At 41.2% G+C, this 26161-nt stretch overlaps 2 protein-coding genes across 7 annotated transcripts in view; both read left to right on the top strand.

The window, feature by feature from the left end:
• The window catches only part of usp33 (ubiquitin specific peptidase 33), a 28318-nt gene extending 26496 nt beyond the window's left edge, over positions 1–1822 (top strand). For 2 of the 3 annotated variants that reach the window (XM_012920231.3, XM_076876845.1), the window contains exons 23-24: positions 358–426; positions 616–1822. In XM_012920231.3, coding sequence (XP_012775685.1) covers positions 358–426; positions 616–773 — 227 coding nt within the window. In that variant the 3' untranslated portion in view covers positions 774–1822. The remainder of the gene's footprint in view (positions 1–357; positions 427–615) is intronic. The other variant, XM_004555232.4, reaches the window with a different exon arrangement.
• An 88-nt stretch (positions 1823–1910) lies between these two features.
• zzz3 (zinc finger, ZZ-type containing 3) lies at positions 1911–24784 on the top strand. 4 transcript variants are annotated; one of them, XM_076876844.1, is made up of 13 exons: positions 1911–2050; positions 11086–11316; positions 11365–13216; positions 17124–17262; positions 17484–17631; positions 17735–17847; positions 18579–18650; positions 19185–19286; positions 19702–19797; positions 20490–20639; positions 21773–21907; positions 22324–22424; positions 23038–24784. In XM_076876844.1, exons 2-13 carry the CDS (start codon positions 11151–11153, stop codon positions 23180–23182), a joined length of 3219 nt encoding a protein of 1072 aa, XP_076732959.1. In that variant the 5' UTR covers positions 1911–2050; positions 11086–11150; the 3' UTR covers positions 23183–24784. The 4 variants fall into 4 exon arrangements, with proteins under 4 accessions (XP_076732959.1, XP_004555284.2, XP_004555285.2 ...); XM_004555227.5 differs by having other exon boundaries at positions 1912–2050; positions 11086–13216; XM_004555228.6 differs by lacking the exon at positions 1911–2050 and adding an exon at positions 2234–2497 and having other exon boundaries at positions 11086–13216.
• The last annotated feature ends 1377 nt before the right edge of the window (positions 24785–26161 follow it).

Here is a 26161-nt window from a genome sequence, read left to right as displayed (position 1 = left end):
TCCTGCTCCAGCAAAATGAGGCGTCAAAATGCATTTCATTGGTGTTCCACTTGTCCTCATATTTTTTTTTTCTCTTTGCTTCCCCTACTTTGTATTGTCACATCTATTTATAACAGCTTGCATCTGGCACGCCTGCAAATGTCTGTTTTTTTTTTTCTTTGTCTTGACTTCTGCTCCTCTAATATTTGTCTTCTCTCTGTAGCGAATGGGGAGCAGATATTGCTTTTTTGTAGTGTGACAAAAGCATTTGACATTTTAACATCATTGCTCTTTGATACAGTTAGGATATGAGAATATAACTCTGTTACTGATGTATGTAATTTCACAACTAATTTTCTTTTCTTCGTCTTTTTCCAGACCCACCGGGACCTATCGACAATTCAAAGATAACAGTAAACAAGAACGGCCATTTAACACTCAAACAAGGTACAAGCAACGTTTTTAAGTTGTAATTCTGTTTCTTCTGTTTTAGTAGGAAATGTATGTCTGAATATTTTAATATGGGTTTTTAAAAAGCATCAAACAAGTCTTGCAGAGATGCTGTGGACTGTAGAGCTGTTTTTCCTGTTGCTGACGTTTACGATGTATACATTTGTGATTGCACCGACCCTACAGGAGCAGATTCAGGACAGATCTCTGAGGAAACGTGGAACTTCCTCCACTCCATCTACGGCGGTGGTCCGCTGCTGACGGTTCGACCGAACATCAGCCACCAGGAAGTAGAGTCGTCGCAATCAGAGGAGAAGATCGAGGTGGAGACTCGCTCCGTTTAATTGAGAACTTGACAATACACCACAACAACATCGAAAACGTTTAAGAAACGGAAAGCCTTTTATTTTGCACTTGACTTTTTTGTTTCAAAAGCATCCAAGCAAAGGACCTCATCTTTACTCCTGCGTGACAGCCTTTGACAGAGGGAATTAACTGAAAAGGGTCGTCATGTTGTACAAATCTGTATAAAAAGCTCTTAAATTTCTATTAGCACTGTAGTACTCATGTTTCAGGTTTTCAGAACCAAGCATTTAAAATATGTGCAGCTAAAAGAAATTCCACTGAATGCCATATTGTTTTGTTTTTTTTCTTCTTTGACCAAATGAGCACATGTTCTATGTCCATGTGTCTTGTGTTGCCGATACTGATGAATCACAATACATCTTGCTGTAGATATACCACATATTTTTTATTTCCTGTTGTATTATTCACTAAATGACAAGGAAAGCAAAATGTGACACTTGGGCTATGAAGGGACTAATTGCTGACTAGTCTCAGGAATGAATTTTGTGTTTTGCACTGTTCTGTAGAAGTACAAATTGGCATGCTCACACAGATGTCTGGTTTGTATTTGAATGTACCAGTACTAATAGTATGTTGGTCAAGACTCAGCACTTGGTTATTTATAACAGAAGGGAGTGATTTAACATGATGTCAATAGATTATTATTATCTTTTTTTTTTCTTTTTGTGGAAACGTGGCAGGCAGACTTTTTAAGAATGCATGCTCCGAACATTAAAATCCTAGTGGAACATCACATGTAAGTGCATGTAAATGCAAAGCTGCTCATGATATGTGCACGCAAATCCAGATCTGTCTTCACTAAAACTGTACAGCTGCAGAAAGCACATTGTAGTAATGTAATCAGCAACATAATGAGCAATCTGATTAATTAAAGGCATTATTTTTGTGTATGGGCATAGTGTTGCTTAAATGTGTTGGCTGATTAGGGAGTCAACAAAATGCTGTACTCTAAGTTTTTGCATATGAGTAAGATCTATTCTGATTTTTGCTGGCTGACACTATTAAAACTTGATGAAAACATGTTGAATGCTGTGCCCACTCTTTAATTGTGTCACTCTTAAACTGCATGTTGTTTCTCCTTAAAGTGTCAATAAGCCATAAATTAGGAAATGTTGCAGAGTGAGAGGCACTCTAAAAATGTACAGGATAGTGTTGCATTTTGACGAGAGAGCGCTTGCTGCTCACACACCCCGACTAGTTGACTGGATTGAAAACATGGCTGCGGCCGAGCGTGCAGCAAATTTACGGAAGTGAGGTATGTGTAATTCTTAAGCTACAAAAGCTGTTTAGAAGTGTGCCTCCAGTTCGTTGCTTGTGGTGGAGCAAACGACAGAACCTGAATTTATTAGCCCACTCAAAATGTGTGTGACCGCCATTGCTGGCAGTACACAAATACATCGGCAAAGTTATGCGCGGAACAATCAGCTAGCTCGCCGAGCTAATGCCAGGTTGCTGCGGCTAGCCTCGGCTGCTAGCTGGTTACCAAGTGCTTGGTTGCTAATCATGCTACTTCTCAGTGCTGGACATATAAACCTCGGCGAAAACGTGTTAGCGGCGATTTCTTCCATCTACGTGCTGTCTTATTTGTGGCTTTAACGCCCCTGTCCGATGTCGCGCTAGCTAGCATGTGCTAGGTGTCAGTAATAGAGGGGCTTCATCAGGAATCGCCACGATTCTTCTCTTAACGGGAGAACTAGCACAGGTAACGTTAGCCAACTTGGCTAACTAGTCGAGCACAACAGAAAGAGGGGAAAATGTTCCGTTAGACTGCAGCACACTTGTCCGTTGAGTGTCACAGGGAGCGTGTATAATAATTTATAATTTAATTTTGCTGGTGCCACAGCCTGCGGCTTGGTGTCTCAAGTGTTAATATATATATATATATTTTTTAAATTAACCCCCGAGAGCTAACGGTAAGTTAGTTTTGTATGGTTAGCCCGCTAAACGGCATGCTAGGTCAACTGAGGTCTGCTTGGAAGTTGGAGCATGCTAACGTTTAGCTAATTCGCAATCTCCCTGTGAAATAACTGGGTTGTTTCTGTCCAGACGTGTGGTCGTGAGTTTTAATCGTGAACTTTTTTTTGCTGCAAAAACTAGTCTTCAACTCAGCCGGCTGGCACGTGCTGCTGCTGTTGCTGCGCCCCCGTCCAGTCTCGTCGTCAGTTTAAACAGCATCCTCGTGCCTCCCAACTTCGTGGGCTTGGAGCTCGCGGCAGTTGATTTAGCTGAGATGTAGGGATTTGAGCGATTCTCATCGGAATGTGCACCAGCACCACTTCGCGGATGTTTGGTTGCCAGTAGGCCCAGTGGAAGTGCTGAACTTCAGGTCGGCAGCGGAGACGATGAGCCCAGCAGGACGGTAAAATGGCACAGAGCTCGTTTATTTATCGGAAAACACATGCATCATACCAAACTCTGTTACCCACGTTTAGATTAGCTGGTTTGCTAACAGTTGAGTTTGCTCGTGAGTTGCGTGTTTATTATTAGTGCACAGCTTTGGGAGTTTACAGGCTTGCTATCTTAGTGAAAGCAGTGCTTCTTTATGTGATGGCAAATGAGACATCTGTCAAGACAGTGCAGGCAAAAACACCACGTGTTAACATAACTCTACAACCAAACAAGCGTTTTAGAGAGGGGCAGGAAGTGGGTTGATTTGAGAGTACAGTAACACATGGGTCCTCTAATTACATACAATGTCTTTCACACTCAAAATCTTTGCTTATGCTCTGGATATCTGTGAGTACAAATTGATCTCGGCGTGTCAAGATCGGTGACTGTACATTGCAATATGGTGTTAGTACTGTAAATAACACTGTCACACCTTACTGTGGTAAATTGGCAGCTGTGGGTTTAATGGCTGGTGTGTTTCTAGAAAGATCAGGAGATTAATACATCTTATTTCATGGAGAAGAATACATCACAGTCAAATGTTTATATAGGAAGCAAACATGAATCCCAACCATGTATCCTTGGCTGAGTCTACTCTCTCATATACTAGAGAGAGAAAATGCAAATTAACCAAAACAGTGTCTTCTTGTGGCTCTTAATCTGATATAATGGCTGTAATGCTGGCATGACTTATGAGCAGTTTAGTCACAGAGTGGTTTATCACCAAAAAAAAAATCTTTTTTTCAAGTGGGTATAAAAAGGTGGGTATAAAAGCTCGAAGCATCCTATAAAAGAGTTTCCTTTCCCTAGAAAGGTACGGCGGCGGCAGCAGCGTCTGACCAGCCGCAAACACGGACAGGTCTGCTGTCAGCACAGCCACTGATTTTTGTATTAATAAAGTCTAGCCTAATTGAAGCATGGAAGGAAAATTGGAAAAATGGTAACCGTGTAAGTTAATAGACACATCAGCATTGTGGCTATGTCATTAACACATGAGATTCTGACAGATTACTGCATATTCCATTAAATTCTTATGTTAGACATGCAGGAAAGGAAAGTTATAGCCTTATTTTTACAGCTGCAGCCTCTGTGGTGTTTAATTGTTTAAGAGCAAGTACAAAATAAATAACATAAATTCAAAGTAGGCTCATCCTTCTCAGATTTTATTTTAAGGTTAATAAGTACAAGTTGGTGTTCTATATAAGGATTATATAATTAAGACTTATAGAACAATAGAATCATTTAACAGTTGTCGCAATGGGGAAAAAAGCATGACTAAAGTTGATTCTGGTAACTTATATTTCTTATTGATTCTTATCAGGGCTCTTGAAAAACTTAAGACCCTCAGACTATCTTTACCCTGCGGTCTCAGGTTTCTTCCAGGAGTGGTGATCCTATTTTCTGTAGGATTTATTTGTCAGTATGTGGCAATTTTACACACGCTCATTTGTAATCTCCATCAAAAACTGCTTCCAAGCAGGTTTGGTCTGCAGCAAAAGTTAACACAGTGATGTACCCTGGGGAACGACAGACATTTTAAGCTTTAATATTTTTATATATGGCTGAGTAGCTTAATTTATAAAATATTGCAGAATTTATAGATTTCTGTTTTGGGTAGGTGCTAACAAAACCTTTAAAACAAATGTTAGGAGGTATAGGCTCCACCACGGAAGCAAACACTGCCCATTTGCTTCTTGGGGTGTGTGTAGAAGCTGCAGCTCCACCATAATTTACACCTGTGTTATAATGACTGTTTTCATCAACCTTTTTACCGAAAAAAGAAGCACTTGTTGGAATGAACCTTATATAATTTTAACCTTGAAATGTATTTTAGCTTGTGCACAATTCTATTTTCAGTTGCAAATGTGTGAAGGTTCAGCTTCACGACTGCTTCACAGTCATAGCCGCCTTCAGTGTTTTCCTGTGGCACTAACAAGCTCTGCATTCTTTTAATAGCTTCATATGCTTCCTTTAGTATTACACTTTTATATCAGTGAATCCCAATTACAGCAGGGCAATATGACCAAAAATATTTATCACGATATACATTTGAACATTTGCGATAACGATATAACCGACGATATAATTGTCACGAGACAAAATACTTTACAACTCCGCAATTTTATTAGTGCAAATAAAATCATCAATGTATTTTCACTTAAACAAGCAGCTGTTTTTTTTTTTTTATGTGCATTAAAGTTATATAAAAATGTAACAGTGCAAATGCAAATTCCTGGCTGACAGTTTAACCAAAAGGCATTTCCAGTGGAAACTGGCCGACATATCCTCAGCACAACCGTGTATAACATCCACAAAACTTAAGAAGGTTATAAACACACAATACGGTAATATTATGTTGAAGTACAGCACGTATCACTCCGCGAGGCTCCTGCCTACGATAGCCGTAATGCTCCGACAATCCATCAAGCGGTGTGGCTTCACAGCTTAGCAAAGTCGTACTAAAACATTTTACAAATTTTCGAGCGCCGTGTACATAAAATCGTTTGGAGGTCAGTAAACACAACCAGAATTCAAACATAAGGCACACAGGATTATAAGAGGCACTGCCGATTTTCAGAAAATCAAAGGATTGAATTTAAGTGTGCCATATTTTCCAAAAAACACGGTAATAACGACGGCCCGCTAGCATGCTCTACCAAAAATAGTGCTTTGTTGTGTATCTGACGGACGAAAGCTGAACCAGTTCCACACCAGTGAAGTTGCAGCATTTTTCCAAACCAGTTCTGGTTCATCCGTTTTTATTCAACGATCCGCTTTCGCCCTTCTCATTCTGCGTCGCCGCCATGGTTTTTCCGCCATGTGCGTATGAAAACAAAGGCACTGCGCATGCATGTTTTACCCATATTCTATCGCGATATTTCATTTCCTTATTGTTGCCCAACATTATACTGGTATTACCGTGAACGGTATAATATGGCCCAGCCCTACTCCCAATTAGTTTGCCTTGAGACAAATCCAGGTGTGCCTTGGGATTTTGTGTCAACTATATTGTGATGCATGGTTCTTTTCGCACAAAAAAGGAATGATCTAAATCGTAGGTGTCTTGTAGTTGCAGATGTTGAAATGTGGTATCCAGAATGCTGTCATCTGACAGTATACAACTTAAAAGACAACTGGAAGATAGTACAGATGGTATGAAGGCTTGCCTTTTGGTGTGACTTGGTCATAAAATGTTTGAAAGCCACTGTTTTAGACTACAAGGGGAAAATACTGACATTAAGAAAAAAAAAGATGGACAATCAAATGTTTGCTTCATCCATTTTGCTGTGATGGAAACACTCAAATGGACCAGCAGCTGACTAATCAGATATATTTACTGGCCCCGGGCCATAGAGCCATTGGTTATGTTGAACCCTGCAACATAAACAATCTGTGAATTTCTGTCTCCTATAAATCTATTTATATTTGCTAGTTTTTGCAATTACTGATCTAAACTGTTTTTGTATTTTTTGAGAAAGTGTTTCTGGGCAGACTGTTTTCTCTTATGGAGCAGCACATACCTGGAATACTATACCCACAGAACTGACTAACATACTTTTTATAAATCACTGTTTCCTGGATAATCAAAAATGCTGTCATAATAGGAAGTGGTGTCATTGTAACGGTGACACCGCCTCTGGTTCAGTAGTCATGTTTGTGTTGTTTTCTGTCTGTGCTGTTTTGTAAATGATCTTTAACGTTCGTTTAATATGTTATATGGTAACATCTTTTAACATTCAAATAATTCTTGCTCTTTTCTGTTTGTTTTTGTTTGCTCTCTCTAAATGCAGTTAGCCTGCTGGGTACTGCAGATGAAAATGAAACAAGCCGTCTAAATGTGTCTCATTTGCTCATGTTAATGTCCCTTTTAAATAAAATAAACACACTTTAACTTGCACAGTGTTTATACTTTAGGAAATCACTGTTGTGGCGAGTAGTTTAATGCCTGCTAACTACAGGCTCCACAGCCAAGGAGAGTCATGTCATTGAGGATGTTTAATGTTTGTTACTCTAGAACGCCTTCGTCTGTACCCACTCGGTAACAGCCGGGATGGGAAAATACGCAAGTCACCTGATTTTATAACATTCCAGTCATTGCACTTCTGCTAGGCATGTCTGACTGTAGTTTGAACCTGATGTTGGGCAGGCTAGTCAGATTTACAATGTAATGACGACTTTAATTTAATAACTGTGGAATCTGGTACCCGAATGCAACATTGAACTTAATATTAACTATTAAGATAGGCCCTGTGAGTTAAGCCAGGAACGTGTTAATTATTAGGAAGGTGGAAGTGTGATCAAATGTTTTATAAAGTTATTCAGCCCAGCTGTAGCACTAATTATTTTTGATGTAGTGATTAGCTTTCCTAGTTTTTGGGAGCAGGTCAGATGAGCCGGCTTAATTAGTTTTGTCGTGTTGAGTCAAAGGGTGAGCGCTCTGTCTGAAAAAAACCTGCTCCTCCTGCTCCCCGTTTTCTGCTTTTCTTTCTCTTTTATTTTATGCATGGACAAATCACATTAGTTTTCTCAGCTGGGCTCTTTAGCAGAGTGTGAGTAATATGTGCATGTGGTAGTGTTCATTTCAGGTGACTATTGTTAGCTCCCTGAAGGAGTATTATCAAAATGTATTTGTAGCCGGAGTAGCCTCTGTGGCTTTGATGGTGCTGTGTTAGCACAGTGTGGGAAAAGGGAGGGACTGTCCGAGTATGGGAGACAAGGAGCTTTTAAATCAGTTTTGACGGAGGTCGGCTCACAGCTTGATGTACTGGGAATTAATGTAAATGAGCACCTCGTCCATGGCGCTAATTGATGCGATTTGTCCCCAAGATATATGGCTACTACTGTTTCCCATCATCTATAAAAGGACATCCAGTGAGATCATACCTTGCTGAATGTCACTTTAATATGACCTCTAACATGTTGTTTTTATTGTCCTTGTGGTTAGATTTATTAGTTGGACCATGATGCAGAGGATGTGTTAGCAGCAAGTCTCCTAACTGGAGCAGGAACTTTACAATCTCCCTTTCATTAGCTGCATTTTTCTGTGGGCAATTATAACTTGATTATTAATACTTTGTACTTAGAGTAAGGTATTTATGTATTTGGTTTGGGTTTTTTTTGAAGTTGTTGATTGTGGAGTTAATTGACTTATTTTGTTTTAATAACTTTGTAAGACAACATAATCTAGTGTAAACTGTTTTTGTAATTACAATTTGAAAGCTCCTTTGTTGTTGTTTTTTTCAATGCTTCCATGACTTTTGTTAGATATATGAGAGAGAAATTGTATTAATTTGTTTCCATGATCTTTATGCAATATGCTTCATAAAAAAAAAAAATGCTGAGAGAAACAAGAACTAGCTGTCTATATGTGTGAATTTATTAGAGATGCAGTGATCCAGTTTTTTGTATTACTGATTTAATAGCGATGCTTTGGGTCTCTGCTGATATCAGTGTTAAATTAAAACGATGGCCTGCCTGAGGAAGAGGCTGGGAATCATTCTTTATGTTTAATATAACATCAGGCTCGACTCAACCATTATTTTCCTAACTCCCTAATAGTGGCACTAGTTTCTCCTTTTCCCTCATGTTGCAATCACCTGTGAAAAAACAGTGGTTGGAGACTGCAGCATGACTAAAATTATTGCAGCTGTGTGCAATGAACTTCTGATCTTGCTGCCGTGGAATTGCTTCAAAGATGATGATGACGTCTGCAACCACTCACAGTTGATTGCAGTCTTCGAAGCAACTTTACTCAATCAAAATGATGATAAAAGAGCAACAAGTCTGCTATAAATTTGCGAATCAATTGGGTCAAGTTAGCATTTACATGAAATCTGTTTGAGACAATACAACAGTTCACTGTGATAAATTGGTGAAAATGGCAAATCCGTTGCCATCTATATACAGAGAAATTCACATTAAAAATCATTCAGAATCTCATAGATTTAAAACACGTTAATAAATACCTCTACAAATTGTGACATAGTTGCTGTGTGATGGCAATTTAACTACAAAATGATATCGGTGATTGGCAGTCTTGCTTTTATATAGGGATACTATCAGACTACAAACAGTTAAGTTTTGCCCATCAGTGCAGACTGACTCAGGCTGATTGCAATGTGTTGGGAATCTGTCTGTATTCATGAACTGTATGACAGTCTGCTAGGGTCCATGTGAAATTTGGTAATTTACATTATAATGCACAAACTATCCATGTGCACCAGGTGGTGAACTTGGAAGAAGGATTACAGGAATGAATACTTGGCTGTCGGGTCTCCAGTTTTCCGTGTCTGCACTTTAGTCTGTTTGAGAGTGATTCCAGTCAGTGAGAGTCAGACGACAATTTGTTTGGAGATAGGTTACCTTTGTAATCGACTTGCAGCCATAAGGGATTGCCTAGAGGTTGAGGTTCAGTCTCTGGGTGACCAGTTGGTTGCCGCAGCTACTTGCAATCCGACAGCAAACAGATTTTTTTTCATTGCAGTCACCAGATAATCAGGGGCTGAATGTTAGATTAAAAAAACCCACTTTTACGTAGAAAAAGTGCTTGTACAAATGTGTGTAATTGGGTGTATAAGCGCTTTGAGTGCTCAAGTAGAGTAGAAAAGCACTGTATAAGAACCAGCTCATTTACCATTTAGTTGCAGATGAGTTGCTATTGTATTTTCAATATAGTGCGGGTCAGCCATCACCCACACAAATGGATCACATCAGAGAGAGGTGAAGAGAAATATTAAGATGATTTGAGACTTTTTCTTGTATATGGAGAAAAAAATATGGGTAGACTTTAGGAAGACACTTTGCCTGATGTGTAATATTACATGTGTAATAACTAGCTACTGACGGTACTATGAACTATGTATTCGTGGTACTGCTTTTCAGTGGTTTAGGTCTTACCTGGTTGAGAGAACGTTTTGTGCAAGTCCTTTGGATTTCAGATCATCCTCAGCTTTAGTTTCATGTGGGGTACCACAGGGATTAATACTTTGACCTCTGCTTTTCTCCCTATATCTCATCCCCCCTTTACTCTATTTTTAAAAGGCACAAAATGGCTTTCCATTTATATGCAGATGATGGTTTATATGTAGAATTTTTGTTCCCAGAGGATTTTAATTTTTGTATGTTGTGATAAGTTTTGGAAGGATAGCAGCCTGTTGGCACACCTGTTATGAAGAGATAAATGGCCTGCAGTGTATGATGACAAAACAGTGTCTGCAGTGTTATCTCTGTTGAATTGGATGTGAGAATTATAGTGTCAGAAATCAGTCAACCTTTAAACTACATTTATTTTACTTGTGACAAAAAACAGAAATGCCTGCAAGGAGGAAATACATATTCCCTTGCTGTAACAGACATACACAATCTGTGTGATGGATTTTTTTTTTTAAACGCCTTGTTTCTGTGCTTGTGGTCTTTTCATATCTTAAAATGCTTGCTGAGCTGTAGTCACATACAAATGAGCCTCAAAGCTGTGCCATTTGAGGCGTGTGTACAGACTGATTGATCATTTAGGCACAAAGGAACATCTGACATGATTGTTTCCTTGTGCGAGTGTAAGATCTCCCCCCCTTTTTGAATTTATTCCCTGTGTACTGACCTGGTATAAGACATCTAGATTTGCCTGTGGACAGAAGGTGTTGCTTAGCTACAATGACAGAATAAATCAATACCCCTCTGGTGTGAGCAATGACCCGAGTGGTATTTAACAAAGGCCTTCTGGTACATGCTTCTGTTTGAAACACCACAGGGTACTGTTCATGCATTCATTTTTAGCATGCAAGTCCAGTGAAACCAGTCAAACTGAAAACTGTGATGTTAATGCAACAGTGAGCTGCATATGTTTATAGCTTTCAGTTGTTAGATTGACATTTAAGTGCAAGTTTCTCCATGTGTATCTTGCAGGTGCCCGCATTTGGCTGCAGAGGAGAGAGCACCAAGATGAGGAGACTGTAGGCACTCGCCATAGTATGGCCGCATCCCGTTCCTCGCGCGTCACAAGGTCATCAGTGGGGCTCAATGGATTGGATGAGAACTTTTGTGGTCGAACCCTCAGGAACCGCAGCATCGCCCAGCCAGAGGAGACCTCAGTGTCTCCACTGCCAAGGGCCCGTTCGCCCAAGAAGAAGCAGGACACCAAGCAGGAATCGAAGCATGACGCCAAGCAGGAGTCGAAGCAGGACAACAAGCAGGACACCAAGCTGGAATCGAAGCATGACGCCAAGCAGGAGTCGAAGCAGGACAACAAACAGGACACCAAGCCGGAGTCGAAGCAGGACAACAAACAGGACACAAAGCCGGAGTCGAAGCAGGACGTCACACAGGACGTCAAGCTGGAGTCGAAGCAGGACAATAAACAGGACACCAAGCCGGAGTCGAAGCAGGACATCACACAGGATGTCAAGCCGGAGTCGAAGCAGGTTCCCAGACAGGATACCAAGCCGGAGTCAAAGCAGGTCGCCAAACAGGACGTCAAGCCAGAGTCGAAGCAGGTCACCAAACAGGACGTCAAGCCGGAATCAAAAAACGAGACAAAACAGGAGTCAAACCAAGACGTTAAGCAGGAGTCAAAGCAGGATGCTAAACAGGAGACAAAGCATGATGAGACACCGGACACTTATTCGCAGGATGGCCAACAACAGGCCTTGTTGCAGGGAAATGTAACTCACTCTGATGCTTCTCTGGTAGAGGCCGATCAATGGACCAGTTCCAGGAAGCGAGGCCAGTCATGTTTAGAAAAAGACATTAGCCCTGAAAAGTCAGAGAACTGTGATGGAGGGAACGGGGCGCGGGATGCCTCTCCTCAAATTAAAAGGGCCAAGCGATGCTCTCGCTCTGGAGAGTCTCAGGGACAGGAGAAGGACCCTGAGCTTGTGAAACCCGAAAGTCCTGACTCAGTCCCAGAGCTTAGCAAGGACAACAGTTGTGAGGAATTACCCAGCCAGAACTTTGCTAACACAGTTCCTGCCTCACCTATCCTCAGTAAACAGGAAGGTGGGCTCACAGGGGACGATGCAGAGGATGGTCATGTGGAGTGTGATGGGGCCTCTCAGTTCCCAAATGCCCACAAAGCTTCTAATGGACTCCGAGAAAATAACACAGAGGAATCAAACACGCTTGGTGAAAAGTCTAGTTCAAATCCTACCCCTGATACTAATTTCTCGTCCCTGCTCAACGGCAGTCAGACAGGGACTCCCTCATCCCCTGATCCCGCTGTGCCTTGTAGAAACTCTGTCCCTGGGCATATGGAGGTTTCTGGCTCAGGAGAATTGCCATCCTCATCTGCACCAATATCTGAGGGTGTTCTGGATGATTCTGTCCCTGAGTTGATAGTGGCCAAGGAGCAGGAAGTGGAGGAGATGGAGGTTGACGTAGTAGGTGACTCGTTCTGTCTGGCTCATGAGGAGCAGGTGATGGATAGCGAGAGCGACACGAATGGACGGCTGCTGACACCAGTGCAGGAATCTGTTGCCTCCACCTCCTTCTCCACCACTAATATGAACAGTAGTCCAATCCACAACAACAACAGCAACTCAGGAGAAACCACATCCCCACTAACAACACCCCCTTCCCCCACAGAGCCAGAGTGCAACCCTTCTATTTCCAGCACATCCACCTCTTTCACAGAGCTCTATGAACACAGATACACTCGGCGGACTTCACCCAGAAGGGCTGTGTCCAGTGGAAAAGCTTGCTCCTCCAAGCCCAGCTCTCCTCCCAGAGACAATGGTCCCTTGAGGGAAGAGGGGGAGGTGGTGGTTGGGCTGGAGGAGGAGGACTGCCCTATGGTGGAAGAGCCAGCTCCCTCAGACTCTATTGGCCACTCCAATGAGGAGCCGGTGTCTGGGGATCCTGGGGACAGGGCAGGTGGTGAGGATGGTGGATTTATAGAGGGGAAAGAGGCCGAACACAGCAAGGAGTTGACACAAAGCCAGGCTGTGGAGGAGGAGGAGGAGGAGGAGGAGGAGGAGGAGGAAGAGGAGCCAGACGTGTATTACTTCGAGTCGGACCACTTGGCTCTTAAACACAACAAAGAGTATGTGGGAGCTCCCCTGTGGATTGTGCTCTCTTAATCTGTTGTTGATGTAGCTCTTGCAAATGTTTATCAATATATTTTTGATCAACCAGCGATGCATTTGAAGTACTGAGGGTTTTTCTTTTCCAAGATTATTCTAATGTTTTTAATGCTTCAGCATTTTTAAGTTTATATACAAATAATATGAAAACTGTTTTTGGATTTTGACTCTTTAAAGTGAAGTGACCCTATGACCTTTCCTTATTGAAAACCTCTAACCCCCTGGCTTGATACATTTGAGGTCTGAATAGGTAAAAATTTCACTATTTAGTTTTTTTTTTTAAAAAAAGGCAAAGATTTGACAAGTAGAGCAATATTTTTCTTCCTTTTCTGTTAATGATTTCAATAACCCTTCGTTTCTCCTTCAAGGATGAATAATTAACCTTTGCCTGGCTAGGGTAACTTGTACTTGTGTTATCACATAGGAAAAGGATCCAGTCAGAACATGTAACTGAACCCTATATATAATTAACAGTCAGAAAAAGAGCAGGGTGGTTACTATATATCTTAAATTACAAATATGCTTTGTAGTCATCAAAAAACAAACAAACAAAAAAATAAATAAAGAACAGTTAGGTAAAAAGGCTAAACGAATAAAAATGGTCCCGATTAGAGCAGGGCGATATGACCAAAAATATTTATCACAATATACATTTGAAAATTTGCGATAACGATATAACTGGCGATATAATTGACACTAGACAAAATACTTTACAACTCCACAACTTTGATGGGGTTTTTTGCACTAATAATGTATTTTCACTTAAACAAGCAGCTGTTTTTTATGTGCATTAAAGTTATATAAAAACGTAACAGTGCAAATGCAAATTCCTGGCTGACAGTTTAACCAAAAGGCATTTCCAGTGGAAACTGGCCGACATGTCCTCAGCATAACCATGTATAATATCCACAAAACTTAAAAAGAGGTTATACACACACAATACGGTAATATTATGTTGAAGCACAGTACGTATCACTCCGCGAGGCTCCTCCCTACGACAGCCGTAGTGCTCCGACAATCCATCAAGCGGTGCGGGTTCGTAGCTTAGCAAAGTCGTACTGAAACATTTGACAGATTTTCGAGCGCCGTGTACATAAAATCGTTTCAAGGTCAGTAAACACAACCAGAATTCATACATAAAGCACATGGGATTATAAGGGGCACTGTCGATTTTCAGAAAAATCAAAGGATTGATTTTAAGTGTGCCGTATTTTCCAAAAAACACGGTAATAACGACGGCCCGCTAGCATGCTCTACCAAAAATAGTGCTTTGTTGTGTATCTGACGGACGAAAGCTGAACCAGTTCCACACCACTGAAGTTGCAGCATTTTTACAAACCAATTGTGGTTCATCCGTTTTTATTCAACGATCCGCTTTCGCCCTTCTCATTCTGCGTCGCCGCCATGGTTTTTCCGCCATGTGCGTCTGAAAACAAAGGCACTGCGCATGCACGTTTTACCCGTATTCTATTGCGATATTTCATTTCCTTATTGTTGCCCAACATTATACCGGTATTACCATGAACTGTATGATATGGCCCAGCCCTAGTCCCGATTCTCAGCAGTATTCACAATGTAGGCCCTGTTCAACTATAGGGGAGCTTGTTCAAGTCTGTATGAAATATATAAGAATATAGCAGGGCAGTGTATCTCACCTATTTCTGGCTTGAGGTTTTTATCACTCTTACACAAGATATGTACAAAATACATATAAACATTGTATAGATAAGCCTTCAAAAGTAGATCTTGTACTGCAGTAATGTATGGAAACACCAAAGAGGAGCCTCTGAGTGCAAAAGGGCCAAACATAGTCAGTGACAAACAGCTCAGAAATTGTACTATAGTGCAATAAAGATGAATACACCCACAGAAGTCTGTGTGAAGATCCTGGTTGCATCACACGTTAGAATGGAGAGTTTAAAACAAACAAACAATACATTGTAAATATAATGAAAAGAAAACATTGAACAGTCTTTTTGGAAAGCAGATTACAAGTCTGCTTTCAAGCTTACAAGCTGAATTACTGTTGAAGCTCGTGGGTTTTTACACCGCCAACTCGCAGACAGAATGCTTAAATATGTCCACCAGTAATTGCGGGAACGTCTAACTATAGCTCCCGCCTTATTGTTTAGGTTTCCCATGTTTCAGCAGTTAATTTCCACCTTCAATCTGGGACTGTTATTGTGTGAATTAACTGCCACTTGTCACTCTTCCAAAGCCCGAGGAGATTGTAAAATTACTATGCTGATTGCTTCTTGTCATCTCTTCTCTCGGTACGTTGAGCTGTTTCTTAGAGAAAGGATTTCTCAGTGTTGATCTTTGTTTGTGGTTTTCTTTTTTTTTTTTTTGTTATTTGTCCTGAAAGATGAGATGTTTATGTTGGTGGACATGTCCCATGCCGCGCTCAGTCAGGCTCTGCTAACTGCGCTGTGGCAGGTCGTCTGATTTGCTGTACATCTTCACAGGAGGAGGGGTAGAGGAGGACTTTGAGACATAATCTGCTGGGGTTCTTTTGTCTTTGAACACTTAATATCCGTAAATGTTTCATATTTGGATAGTGGCTTAGAATAAGATTTCACTGCTCTTGTGTTGCCTGATAATTTGATCAAGTTTCGGTGCCATGCCAAGGTTTGGTTGTGCTGAGTAAGGAGAATTTCAAAGCCTCCGATCAATGCAGCCAGGAGTCATTTTTAGGAAGGCATGACGAGGCACTTTGGAGTTGCTGAACGTGGAGAATTGGCACAAATTTGATTCATACATCTTATATTTGCACCAGTTTTGTGGATTTTGACGAATGTCTCTGTCCTAAACATATTAAGTAGATCCCTGTTCTCAATTATCAGACATTAACATTGCACTAATATTGTACAGGCCAGCTTTTCTTTGGCAGTGATGTTTGTCAGTGGACCTCGGGCCCAGTAGGTGGCAATGGAACACCAGACTTGTCTCTGGACACTCTCCAAGTGTCCAGAGTGGTGAGAAGAAGAGCCAAGTCTCCCTCAAAATGGATCTTCTCACTGCTTTCTTTTGCAGATTTTTTTTTCCTTTTTTTTAATACATTGAATCACAGTCGCTTAGTATCACAGAAAGTAGTTTTGATGCCACTAATGCATAGACAGACTGAATTTTCATCGATGCATAGATCAAGTGGATGCTGTACAAGCCAAGAAGCCCAACACAACTTTAAACAAAGCTGACTTCTGTCGTAGAAATTGTGTCCTGTGCATTGATTTTCATTCATGTTGTGTTAGTAGAGATTGATCCACTCTGCTCCACTGAGCACCTGCATTACTTTATAGCTGTGTAGGATGCTGTCACGTTCCTGTCAATTCCTGGGGCTCTGCTCGCACTGTAAGGACTCTGAGTCACTAGCACAATTAGTCATTGACAGCTCAGTTTGCAGTTCTCCCATTGCCCCAGAGAGTGTGAGAGGAAAGGTCACTCAAGGCTCCTGAAGTGCTTCAAAACCCAAATGTTTGTCATGCACAGGTTTTGATATCTGGTCTGAAATCTGAGAGATGTGCAGTTAGAGTCCCTAATGGGCTTCATTAGATCAGTAACTCTACACTTGTTAGGCTTTTACTATAGCATCTGGTTTAAGAAGATGCATAGTCTCCAGCCACTGTGGTGATAATCACATAGATGGAGTCAGTAATACCGTTTATATTTTCTTTGCAGAATAGGTTGGAACTTTTTGAAAATGGGTCATGTTTTGTGCAACTGTTTAGGTTCTCAGCAACATTGTTGAATTATGCATGGTGTGTGGTCTAAAAGTTTGATGCACTGCAGCATTGCAAGTGTCAGGTTAAATAATGTAAGCAGTGTCTTCCTTCTACTCTTGCCTAACCTTGCTCCCCACTGTGTCAGTTATCAAAGACTGCTGCAGACTATTGGAGTTCTCGAGGCTCAGCGCACGCAGGCCATCCTGGACCTTGAAACATTGGCGCGTCATCAGAGAGAGGCGCTTGCCGATCCCATCAGCTTTGTGGAACAGCTGCAAAAACGGGTAACAATGCCTTTGGTGCAGCTAAGTGCTGTGCACAAAGCCTGGAAGTGCACAGCAGAAAAGTAGCAGATTCAAGTGTATAAAGCATTCCCAGTAGAGTTTTTTTTTTGGGGGGGGGGGGACTATAGTGGATGTCTTTTCCTCTCCTGTTGTGATGTGCTTTAGTAAAACTAGGCTAAAGATTCAACTTGACTTTGGCCCTTGATTTGTGCGATCCTCAGGTGAATCTAGGCTTGCCGTGTCCTCAGCATGTTGTCCAGCTTCCTGACATTGCCTGGGAGCAGTACACCTCAGGCCTCGGGGATTTTGAAAGAGAATTCTGCGACAAGAAACGGAAAACCAGGCGGCTAAAGTTGATCTTTGACAAAGGCACGTGTGAATGACTTGAGCTGTTAATAGATTGATTATCAAGTGTATGTGCATTTTTTTTCCTTTCTTGTTGTCAAAGGAAACATCTGTTCTCCCTATCCAGGTTTGCCTCTTCGACCAAAAAGTCCCGTTGAGCCCAAGAAGGAAGGTGAATCCTCCACAATGTACTCCCCTCTACCCACAAGTGACGCGCCCGAGAACGGCAGGCAAACGCAGGTACACCTCAGTGTCCTTACTAAAAGATTCTGCACAACACTCACAAGGTGCTGCCATCACAGCTGCAGTTATCTCCCAGTATATCATTAGTGCAGGTTCTGTGACATCAGTTTCTAAGAGCCGGAGCTGGTGAGTCACTGATCTCCTGCAGGTCACCCTACAAATCGTCACGTTATTTTACACCTCCTCCAACCTCATATTCTTACTTCTTGGCAGAGTTAAACATGCAGCGCATGTGAGCACAAAGGATGGTATCTATGGAAACATGAGGAGCACACCTCTCCCCCACTCCTCTGATTAAGTCTTATTCTTAGCCTCTGTTTTGTGTGTGCGTGTTTGTGTTTTCCCACATGGTATCGGCAGCAAGGTTTCACTTTTAATTGATTGCTGGGATTAGACGTGGCAAAGCACTTAGCACTAAGAAAACAACTCCTTGATTATTTCTGTTGCTCTCCCTGTTTATTTTGTGCAGACACATTAGCATTTTCTCAGACTACACTCTCTGAATCCTAACAGGATTTTGTTTGTCACTTAAAAGAGTTGGTGTTTTTCTGCATCCTCCCAATGACACATCTCAAGTCACATCTGACAGCCAGGCTTTCTCTGTCAAACTGACTGACTCAGCGTGCCAGGCAGTTCATATGTAAAGAGCTCTTCAAATGGTGGTGTGCCCATTATTTTTTGTCTTGTGTCAGTCTTCTAACATGGCTGCCACTTTTGTGCTTTGACAGATGATCAGGGGGAGGATTTGTCATCCAAATAAACCCGACACATTTAACCAGCTGTGGACTGTGGAAGAACAGGTAGGTAGCAAGAGTGTAAGAGCTCATATGTTCTGTAGCACGCTGCAACAATTTGTCATAAGAGTGGTTTAGATTGTTATAGGTTGATCGTCATAAAACTGGATGTTTGCAAGTAAAATAGAAACCAAACATAATTCAGAAAATAAATACTTAAGACCTGTTTAAAACTGGTACAGCGCTATTAATACGTCTTAATTTATGCACTTTATGTCGCCAAGTGCTTGCTCAAAGGGGATTATTTGATTGTTGGGGCTTTCTCTGTATTATTGTAGGACTTCATCATAAAATATAAAGCACCCTCAGGTGTCTGCTGTTGTGATTTGGCACTATGTAAATAAAATAGAATTGAATAGATTTAATTTAGATTTACCATGATTAGGTGATCAGTTCTATGTATTTTTCATTTATCCCCTCTAATGAAAAACGCCCCACCAAATAAACAAAACATGATTTTTGTCAACACCTGTTAGATTTATTAAAAACATTAAAGAATGAAGCAATAATTTTAACCTGATGTTTTGTGTGTTTTGATAGAGAAAACTGGAGCAGCTTCTTGTTAAATTCCCACCTGAGGAAGTCGAATCCAGAAGATGGCAGAAGATTGCTGATGAGTTGGGCAATCGAACAGCAAAACAGGTGACGAAGAAAATGAGGATCAACTTCAATTAAGTTACATTTTATAGCAGCTTAGTTTAGAATATTTGTAGATGTATGCACCAAAAGATTTGATCTCATAGAAGCTCAAAAAAGCATCTTTCCTTTTATTTTTATTGTCCTGTTGTGACTTTGAAATTGCAAAAAACAAACTGTTAAATCGAAAAAGTGTACGCTTGTCAGTGGTAAAAGGCAGGCTGACTTGTATGTTAACTGCACCCCCTACAAGTACCTGGAGAGTGTGTGTGTGTGTGTGTGTGTGTGTGTGTGTGTGTGTGTGTGTGTGTGTGTGTGTGTGTGTGAGTGAGAGAGAGAGAGAGAGAGCTCCTATGCTTCAAGCAGCTGCTCCTCAGTTGGAAATGATTAACAGAACCATCTTCCTTTTAAAACCTTCCAGGTTGCCAGTAGGGTTCAAAAGTACTTCATCAAACTGACAAAAGCTGGTATCCCTGTGCCTGGAAGAACACCCAACCTGTGCATGTACACTAAAAAGGTAACTCAATTACTATACCCCCCCTCTCATAGCCATACTGAATAAGTAATCTCATTGAAAGTAATGGTTTTGCCTTTGAATATTAAAGTTTATGCTGGGTAACTAATTCATTGTTGTCATATCAGCTTTCAGTTAAATGGTATTTTAATGATAAGAATGGGAGTTTGTGTGGCGCTCGCTGGAGACTGGATTAAACTCTGTGCCTGCTGGCAAAGATATGAACAGGGTGATAAAACGTGATGTTGAAAACGAAGCTTTTTATTGCTCTCAAGTGGACAAATAATGCAATGTCATCCATTTCGTGTTTGCCTCAAACATCTCTTCTGTGCTGCAGTCCCTCTGTACTTTTCAGCCACCGTATGCTGATATCACTGTAGATGTGCTGACAGTATCAACTAAGATTGTCTTCATTTTTTTTTTGCCATTTAGTAAAGCTTTTCTTTGTCTTGTGTTACAGCTGTTGTTTTCCATTTAAATTGGACATTATGATTACATTTGATTATATCTGGTTTTGAATGAACTACCACACCAAGACTATAACCACCAGGGGTGCGTTTTATAATAGTATAATGCTAATTTCATTCATATTGCACAACCCTGTAGTTTAGAGACAACAAACGTACTTAATTTGTTAACTGCTTGTTATATTTGCCTTGTTTACGCTCTTCTAACGAACCCTATTTATTCTCCAGGCATCCAGCAAGCGGCAGCATCACCTTAACAAACACCTGTACCGGCCGTCCACCTTCCTGACCTCCTACGAGCCTCCAGTCTACATGGATGAAGATGATGAACGCTCAGCATATTACAACAGTGTGCAGGACCCTTCGGCTGATGATTCGGTCAGTCTTTTGTCTTTCAGTGTGTTTTCTTCTTTCAAAGGTTTATTGTCTTTCTTTCTTTCTTGTGACTTATCATGTTTTCACTGATTCTTCCCATTTTATTTGTCACTTTACTGCATAATGAACCTCATGACTCCTCCTCTTTTCTGTCTGTTTACAGTCTTACCCTCTTCCTTCTCATGTAAGCAGTGACCTGTAGGATAAAGACTGCTAAAAGCATGTGTTACGGGCTTTTGGGAATTTGTTTCTATACCTGAATAGTTCATTTAAAGCGGTTTTAAATAAAATTACTGCACCTGTGTTCCTCTTCTGCTCTCGTGCGTATGCTTTTTTTAGAGACTGTTCTTTTTAGCTCCACTTTAGCACATTTGGGTGAAGGGAAGCATTTAACTCTTGATTTTTACTCTAATCACGGCTGCTTGTTCTGTTTAAAAATGCCTAAATCAGAGCAGGGGACCTGACCAGACTTTCCTTTCGTTCTGTTTGAACTGCGCGACTCCTGGTGCTCGCCATTATCCAGGAGCTGACATTTCTTTCTCTTGCCTTTGATGGCAGTAACCTTTTAGTGAAACCAGGTCGCTGCAGCCTGCTGAGTACACAGGCTACCGTCTCCATCAGCGCGTTAACGAAACCTCTGACACCGCCGGTATGGAGTAAAGTCAAAAAGGTGTTGCCAGCGTGGGTCACAGTAATTTCTCGCTTCACCAGCTTGTCTTTTATTTTGGTCGCATTTGCAGGAAGATTGAAAGTCTGCTGAGGGAAAGTGCGTCGGCAGCCTAACTGGACTCACAAAGCTGTTCCTTGTCAAAACATAGAAGTGTGATGCTTTTGTTGTAAAATAAAACGCTGCATTTTGTTTGCTTTATTCTTTTCTTCATACAAATAGCTGGAGGTAGCTGTGTCTTTGTAAAGGACACCATGTTTTTCACTCTTGTTCTTTAGGCTGAAAGACGGTATGTACTCTCTTATCGATACGTTGCTTGTGTCCAGCTAAAATTAGACTGATCGCTGCGGGCTGTAAATAAGTCTGCAGGGTAAAAAGCATCTAGATTAGATCCTTGGAGTTGTTGAGGAAATATTATGTACGTGGTTTTCCTGATGACTGTCAAACAACATCCTGTTTGTCTGAACAGGATGAAGAGAGTGTACCTGTGGAGCTGAGAAGTTTGCCAGAATACAAAGAGCTTTTACAGCTGAAACGTCTGAAAAAACAGAAGCTCCAGGAGATCCAGGAGGATAAGACTGAGATCCGGCACATAGGCTATAAGGTAAAGACTGCGCCGTGATGACATTAAGATCAGGAATCTGCATATACATGTTCCCTCAAAATGTTATGCATTTAAGTCGCACCCTGAGGGGGAAATAAATTCAAGTTGGCGGCAGAGGAAATATTTATTTTTTAATGTGTTATCATAAGACGATAAATAAACTGTAACAACTATATTTTAACAGGTCCCAATAGAACTACTGGAGGCTGTGAAATATTGGAAGTAGTTCTGCCTAAAGCTTTAAAATGAACTTAAGAAATGTGCACATTTTAATGGCATTGTTGAATAATAATTCTTTTAATTACTCCAAGGCCTTCAGAAACAAGTTTGTAGTGTAGAGAAGGTGTTAATATGTTCATACTTTTGTGAGAGTGTGTTCTGTGGACGATGAATATGTTTGTGTTTGTTTTGTGCAGTGTGACGTCTGTGGTATGGAGCCCATCCTGGGTGTGCGGTGGCACTGTCAGGACTGTCCGCCTGACAACTCTGTTGACTTCTGCTCCAACTGCTCCGACTGGTCAGCTCTACTTCCTTTATTACCAAACAGTCATACACAGTGCTGGTCGCTTTGCACCATGATGAAAATATTGCTGACATTTTAACACATTTAACATGGTGGAAATGAAAACACAGGATGTTTTGCATTTGTTTGTGGTATGCCATTCACTAAATAACATTCATCCCCCCACTAAAAGCTAGTTTAAACTGAACCCCATTTTTGTTTCATTTTTTAAGGTTTTCCACAGAACATTTTTAGGTTCCTGCAGTCATCATTGACTTTGCATGTTTTTCTTTTTGTACACTACAAGTTAATCTCACAGTACAACACGTGATTTACCTGTCTGATGGCGTGTAGTTACCATAGATGGTAGATGGAACGCAAGATGGCTGTAGTTCGTGGGTCTAAAAAAGAAAGACAGTACTGAAGTGCCTTAAACGTGCATTTCTTTAAATAGCTACTGCCACAGTGGCAGTGTAGTTATAAAAAGGCTTCCAGTTCTATATAAATCTATGGGGAAACAGCCCTCAGTGAAAATTTTCCAGTGTGAGACCCAATATGTCAAAGTAAATGTACTTGCTGGAAAATTGCTTATATGTGGTTCTTACAGTATCATTTCCTTATCTTCCAGCTTGTTCAAGACTGAGACCCACAAGCCTAACCACCACCTGGAGCCAGTGTACCAGGCAGAAACCTTCCTGGACCGGGACTACTGCCTGCCGCAGAGCACAGGTTACAACTACCTGGACCCCAATTACTTCCCAGCCAACAGATGACAGGGTCCCAGGCACCCCTAGCTTCAGGCTCTCTCCACATATCCCACAGGCCACTCTGTGCATGGCTCCATCCTTCAAGTCCAAGATAACCGCTTAACCCGCCGCCAGGCAGGAAGGCCATTAGGCAGGCAGACAGCCGGGGTCCTCAGAGCAGACCAGTGCTGCTGGTGGGGGGGCTGTTGGTAACTGACCTCCCTGACTTGAGCAAAGGGTGGCCATGACGGTTCCTCAATAAATATTTCAAAAAGGAAAAAATAAAGAAAAGGGGGGGGGGGGGGAAGCCCTGCTCAACCTCAGCCAGGTTATTCAACGGATCCGTGATTTGAAAACGATACACTATTTTTAAAAACAAACAAAAAAAGAAAATAGAAGGCACACGACATTCCCGAGCTCCGTGACTCCAGCAGGGCTGTCCTGTATCCCCGTTTCTCCCCCCCCATCGCCCTCCAGTTACCTCCCTGTGCTGCTTCAAAACTGGAGGATTGATGATCAGTCTGGTGAAGCGCCACCTAATGGTGATGGGTGGCCAACCAGCACGTCATAGTGGACTGTGAAGTCATCAACTGAGATACACATAGGTGGTTTTATGCGTGTATGTGGTCTCTGTGTTATGCAAGAGTGAAAATGTTCTAGCTAGGTATCCGTAGATTGAGTATTTATGAGCCGCGGTGTCCTCAGCAGACGTCTGGGGTGCTGCAGGTGAAGTTCAGCAGACACCGTGGTTGAAGCCAGTGTTTTTTGTTTTGTTTTTGTTTTCATTTGTTTTCTTCTTTTTTTCCCCAGGCTGCAGATCCACATTTTGTTCTGCAGACAAATCTGTATGTGTTAAAACGGATCGAGCTCCCATGTTTCAGCATGGAGCCATCACGACCACTGTCACACAAACGCTGCTCTCTACACCCCCTTCACCTCTCAAACACACACAGATAACAAACTTTCATCTGTTTCCCTTTCCTTTGCTCTCTCCACTAAAACATGTCTAACAAGAAGCACTACAGCACGGAGAGCAAACATTTCCGAAGGCAGGCGTGTGAACGGAAAATACACAACAAACACCTGTTTTCTTCTTTTTCCGCCCCCAGTGTGTACCGTTGTTGATCATGTTGAGTGTACAAGTGTATGGTGAAAAGTAGCCAGCGCTAGATGCTGTGTGCCATTTTTAAGAGAAAAAAAAAAGAGGCTGTTGTTTTGGCGTGGGGGAGGGACCTTTAACCTGGCCACAACTTCTCCCTTCCTGCGTGGCTCCGTTGACCCACACTGTCCTACTTTATTGATCCAGTCATCATGGCTCTAGATCTTTAATTTTGCAGTCCACCTTAAAGGTCCATTTAAAAGATTGTATTTTTATTAATCTATTTAAAAAAAGATAAATAATTGAGGTAGTGGTTGGTGCACCACAGTGGAGCAACCCACACAATTTTATACACATAGATTTTGTTGTGCTTGAGTAGACACCATTTTGTATGGTTTTTGTCTCTTTCCCTCACCCCCTTTGCCCTGCTTCAATATCTGTGTATAACAGTCTGTTCTTATGTAAAAAAATAAAATAATAATGTTAAAAAATGCTAGGAGAACCGTGGAAATAAAAGTATGTGAAAATAAGTTTTTCTATATCCGTGCTTCCTCTGTTATCAGCCATCAAAGTCACCCTGAGTTTGGCTCAGCAGGATTAATCTGTGTTTTTCTCAGTTTTATATCAAACCCTGAACCCTGGCAAACTGGTAGCAAATTCTTCACATCATTTTTAGGAACTAAGTAATTGATTTTGACTCTGCTAGAATAGCTTTAGTTGATTCACGGTTCAGTCCTCACACACCCTTAAACCCAGCTTTCTTCTGAAACAGCTGTTTTGAACACCGGGTGGGTGTGGCTTCTGTGCTTGGGATCACACAGAACCAAGAGTAGATGAACTAGCCTGAATCCTGAGCGTTTTGATAAATCAAAGGGACCCTTAGGAGGGCTTGAATTTTAGCTGGCTTATAAAGTGGTGAGTACAGTTCTAACAAATGAGGAAAAGAAGTTATGAGTAAAAATATGGATGGATAGATAATCACCCAAGAAGGAAAAAAGCGCAATAAAAGCTCAAAATGATGTGTATTAAAATTCTAGATTATAACTGTCACATTAAGTGGGGTTGGATGCAATTTTAATATTGGCCATAATGAGGCAGTCCTGTCATTGATGCTGAGTAATTGAGTCTCTCCCAGAACCTGAATGAAAATGTTAACTGTAAAATATTTTTTATTGCTGTCAATTAAATCTTAAGTGCTTCTTGGTGAAGCTTTTTCTCGTGCAAGTGTTCTATAGACTTTCTTCTGCAATTTCACTGTGGTATGAAACACAGGAAATGTCCTTTTGCAGAATAAAGCCATGCTGGTGACCTTTCACTGGGAGAGAAGCACTTTGTGTGACAGCTAATTTTCTGCCTCTTTCCACCTGCTGGAACCAACAGTGCTGATATTTTGTTCTTCCTGACCCAAGTTTGTCAGGAAGATGTGAAAGTGCTTCTTTTTTTCCTCCCCTCTCGTCATACTTCTTACATGTCCAAATGATCTTTCTGTGTATTTTAACTGAAACGCTAAACTCTTAAACCAGGGGTGTAAAACATAAGGCCCGAGGGGCGTAAAAATCTTTGGAAAATAAGGCAGGGTGCATATATTTTGGACTTTTATTTTAATAAGTTTTGCATCTTCTCCTACTGATAAAGACCTCCACCATGGCCATCCGTACTACACCAAAGTAATTAACAGATGCTCAGTAAAAAGTAACAGGATATTTTCTGTGAATGAACAGAAACGTTTCCTGAAATTTAACATGCATTTCTTACAATTTAAATTCAACTTTCTTTCATTTACAGCTGCATTTCTTTATCATGTTGAAAAACTAAAAGTTCTGTTAAAATTGCACTCCTTTTTCTTATGTGTAGATATCTCAGAGATTAAATGTGTAGTTAAACTTCTTTATCCTGACAGAAAGGGG

The sequence above is a fragment of the Maylandia zebra genome, linkage group LG18 (assembly GCF_041146795.1).
Source record: "Maylandia zebra isolate NMK-2024a linkage group LG18, Mzebra_GT3a, whole genome shotgun sequence".
Lineage (NCBI taxonomy): Eukaryota > Metazoa > Chordata > Actinopteri > Cichliformes > Cichlidae > Maylandia > Maylandia zebra.
This window is presented reverse-complemented; position numbering and strand designations above follow the sequence as displayed.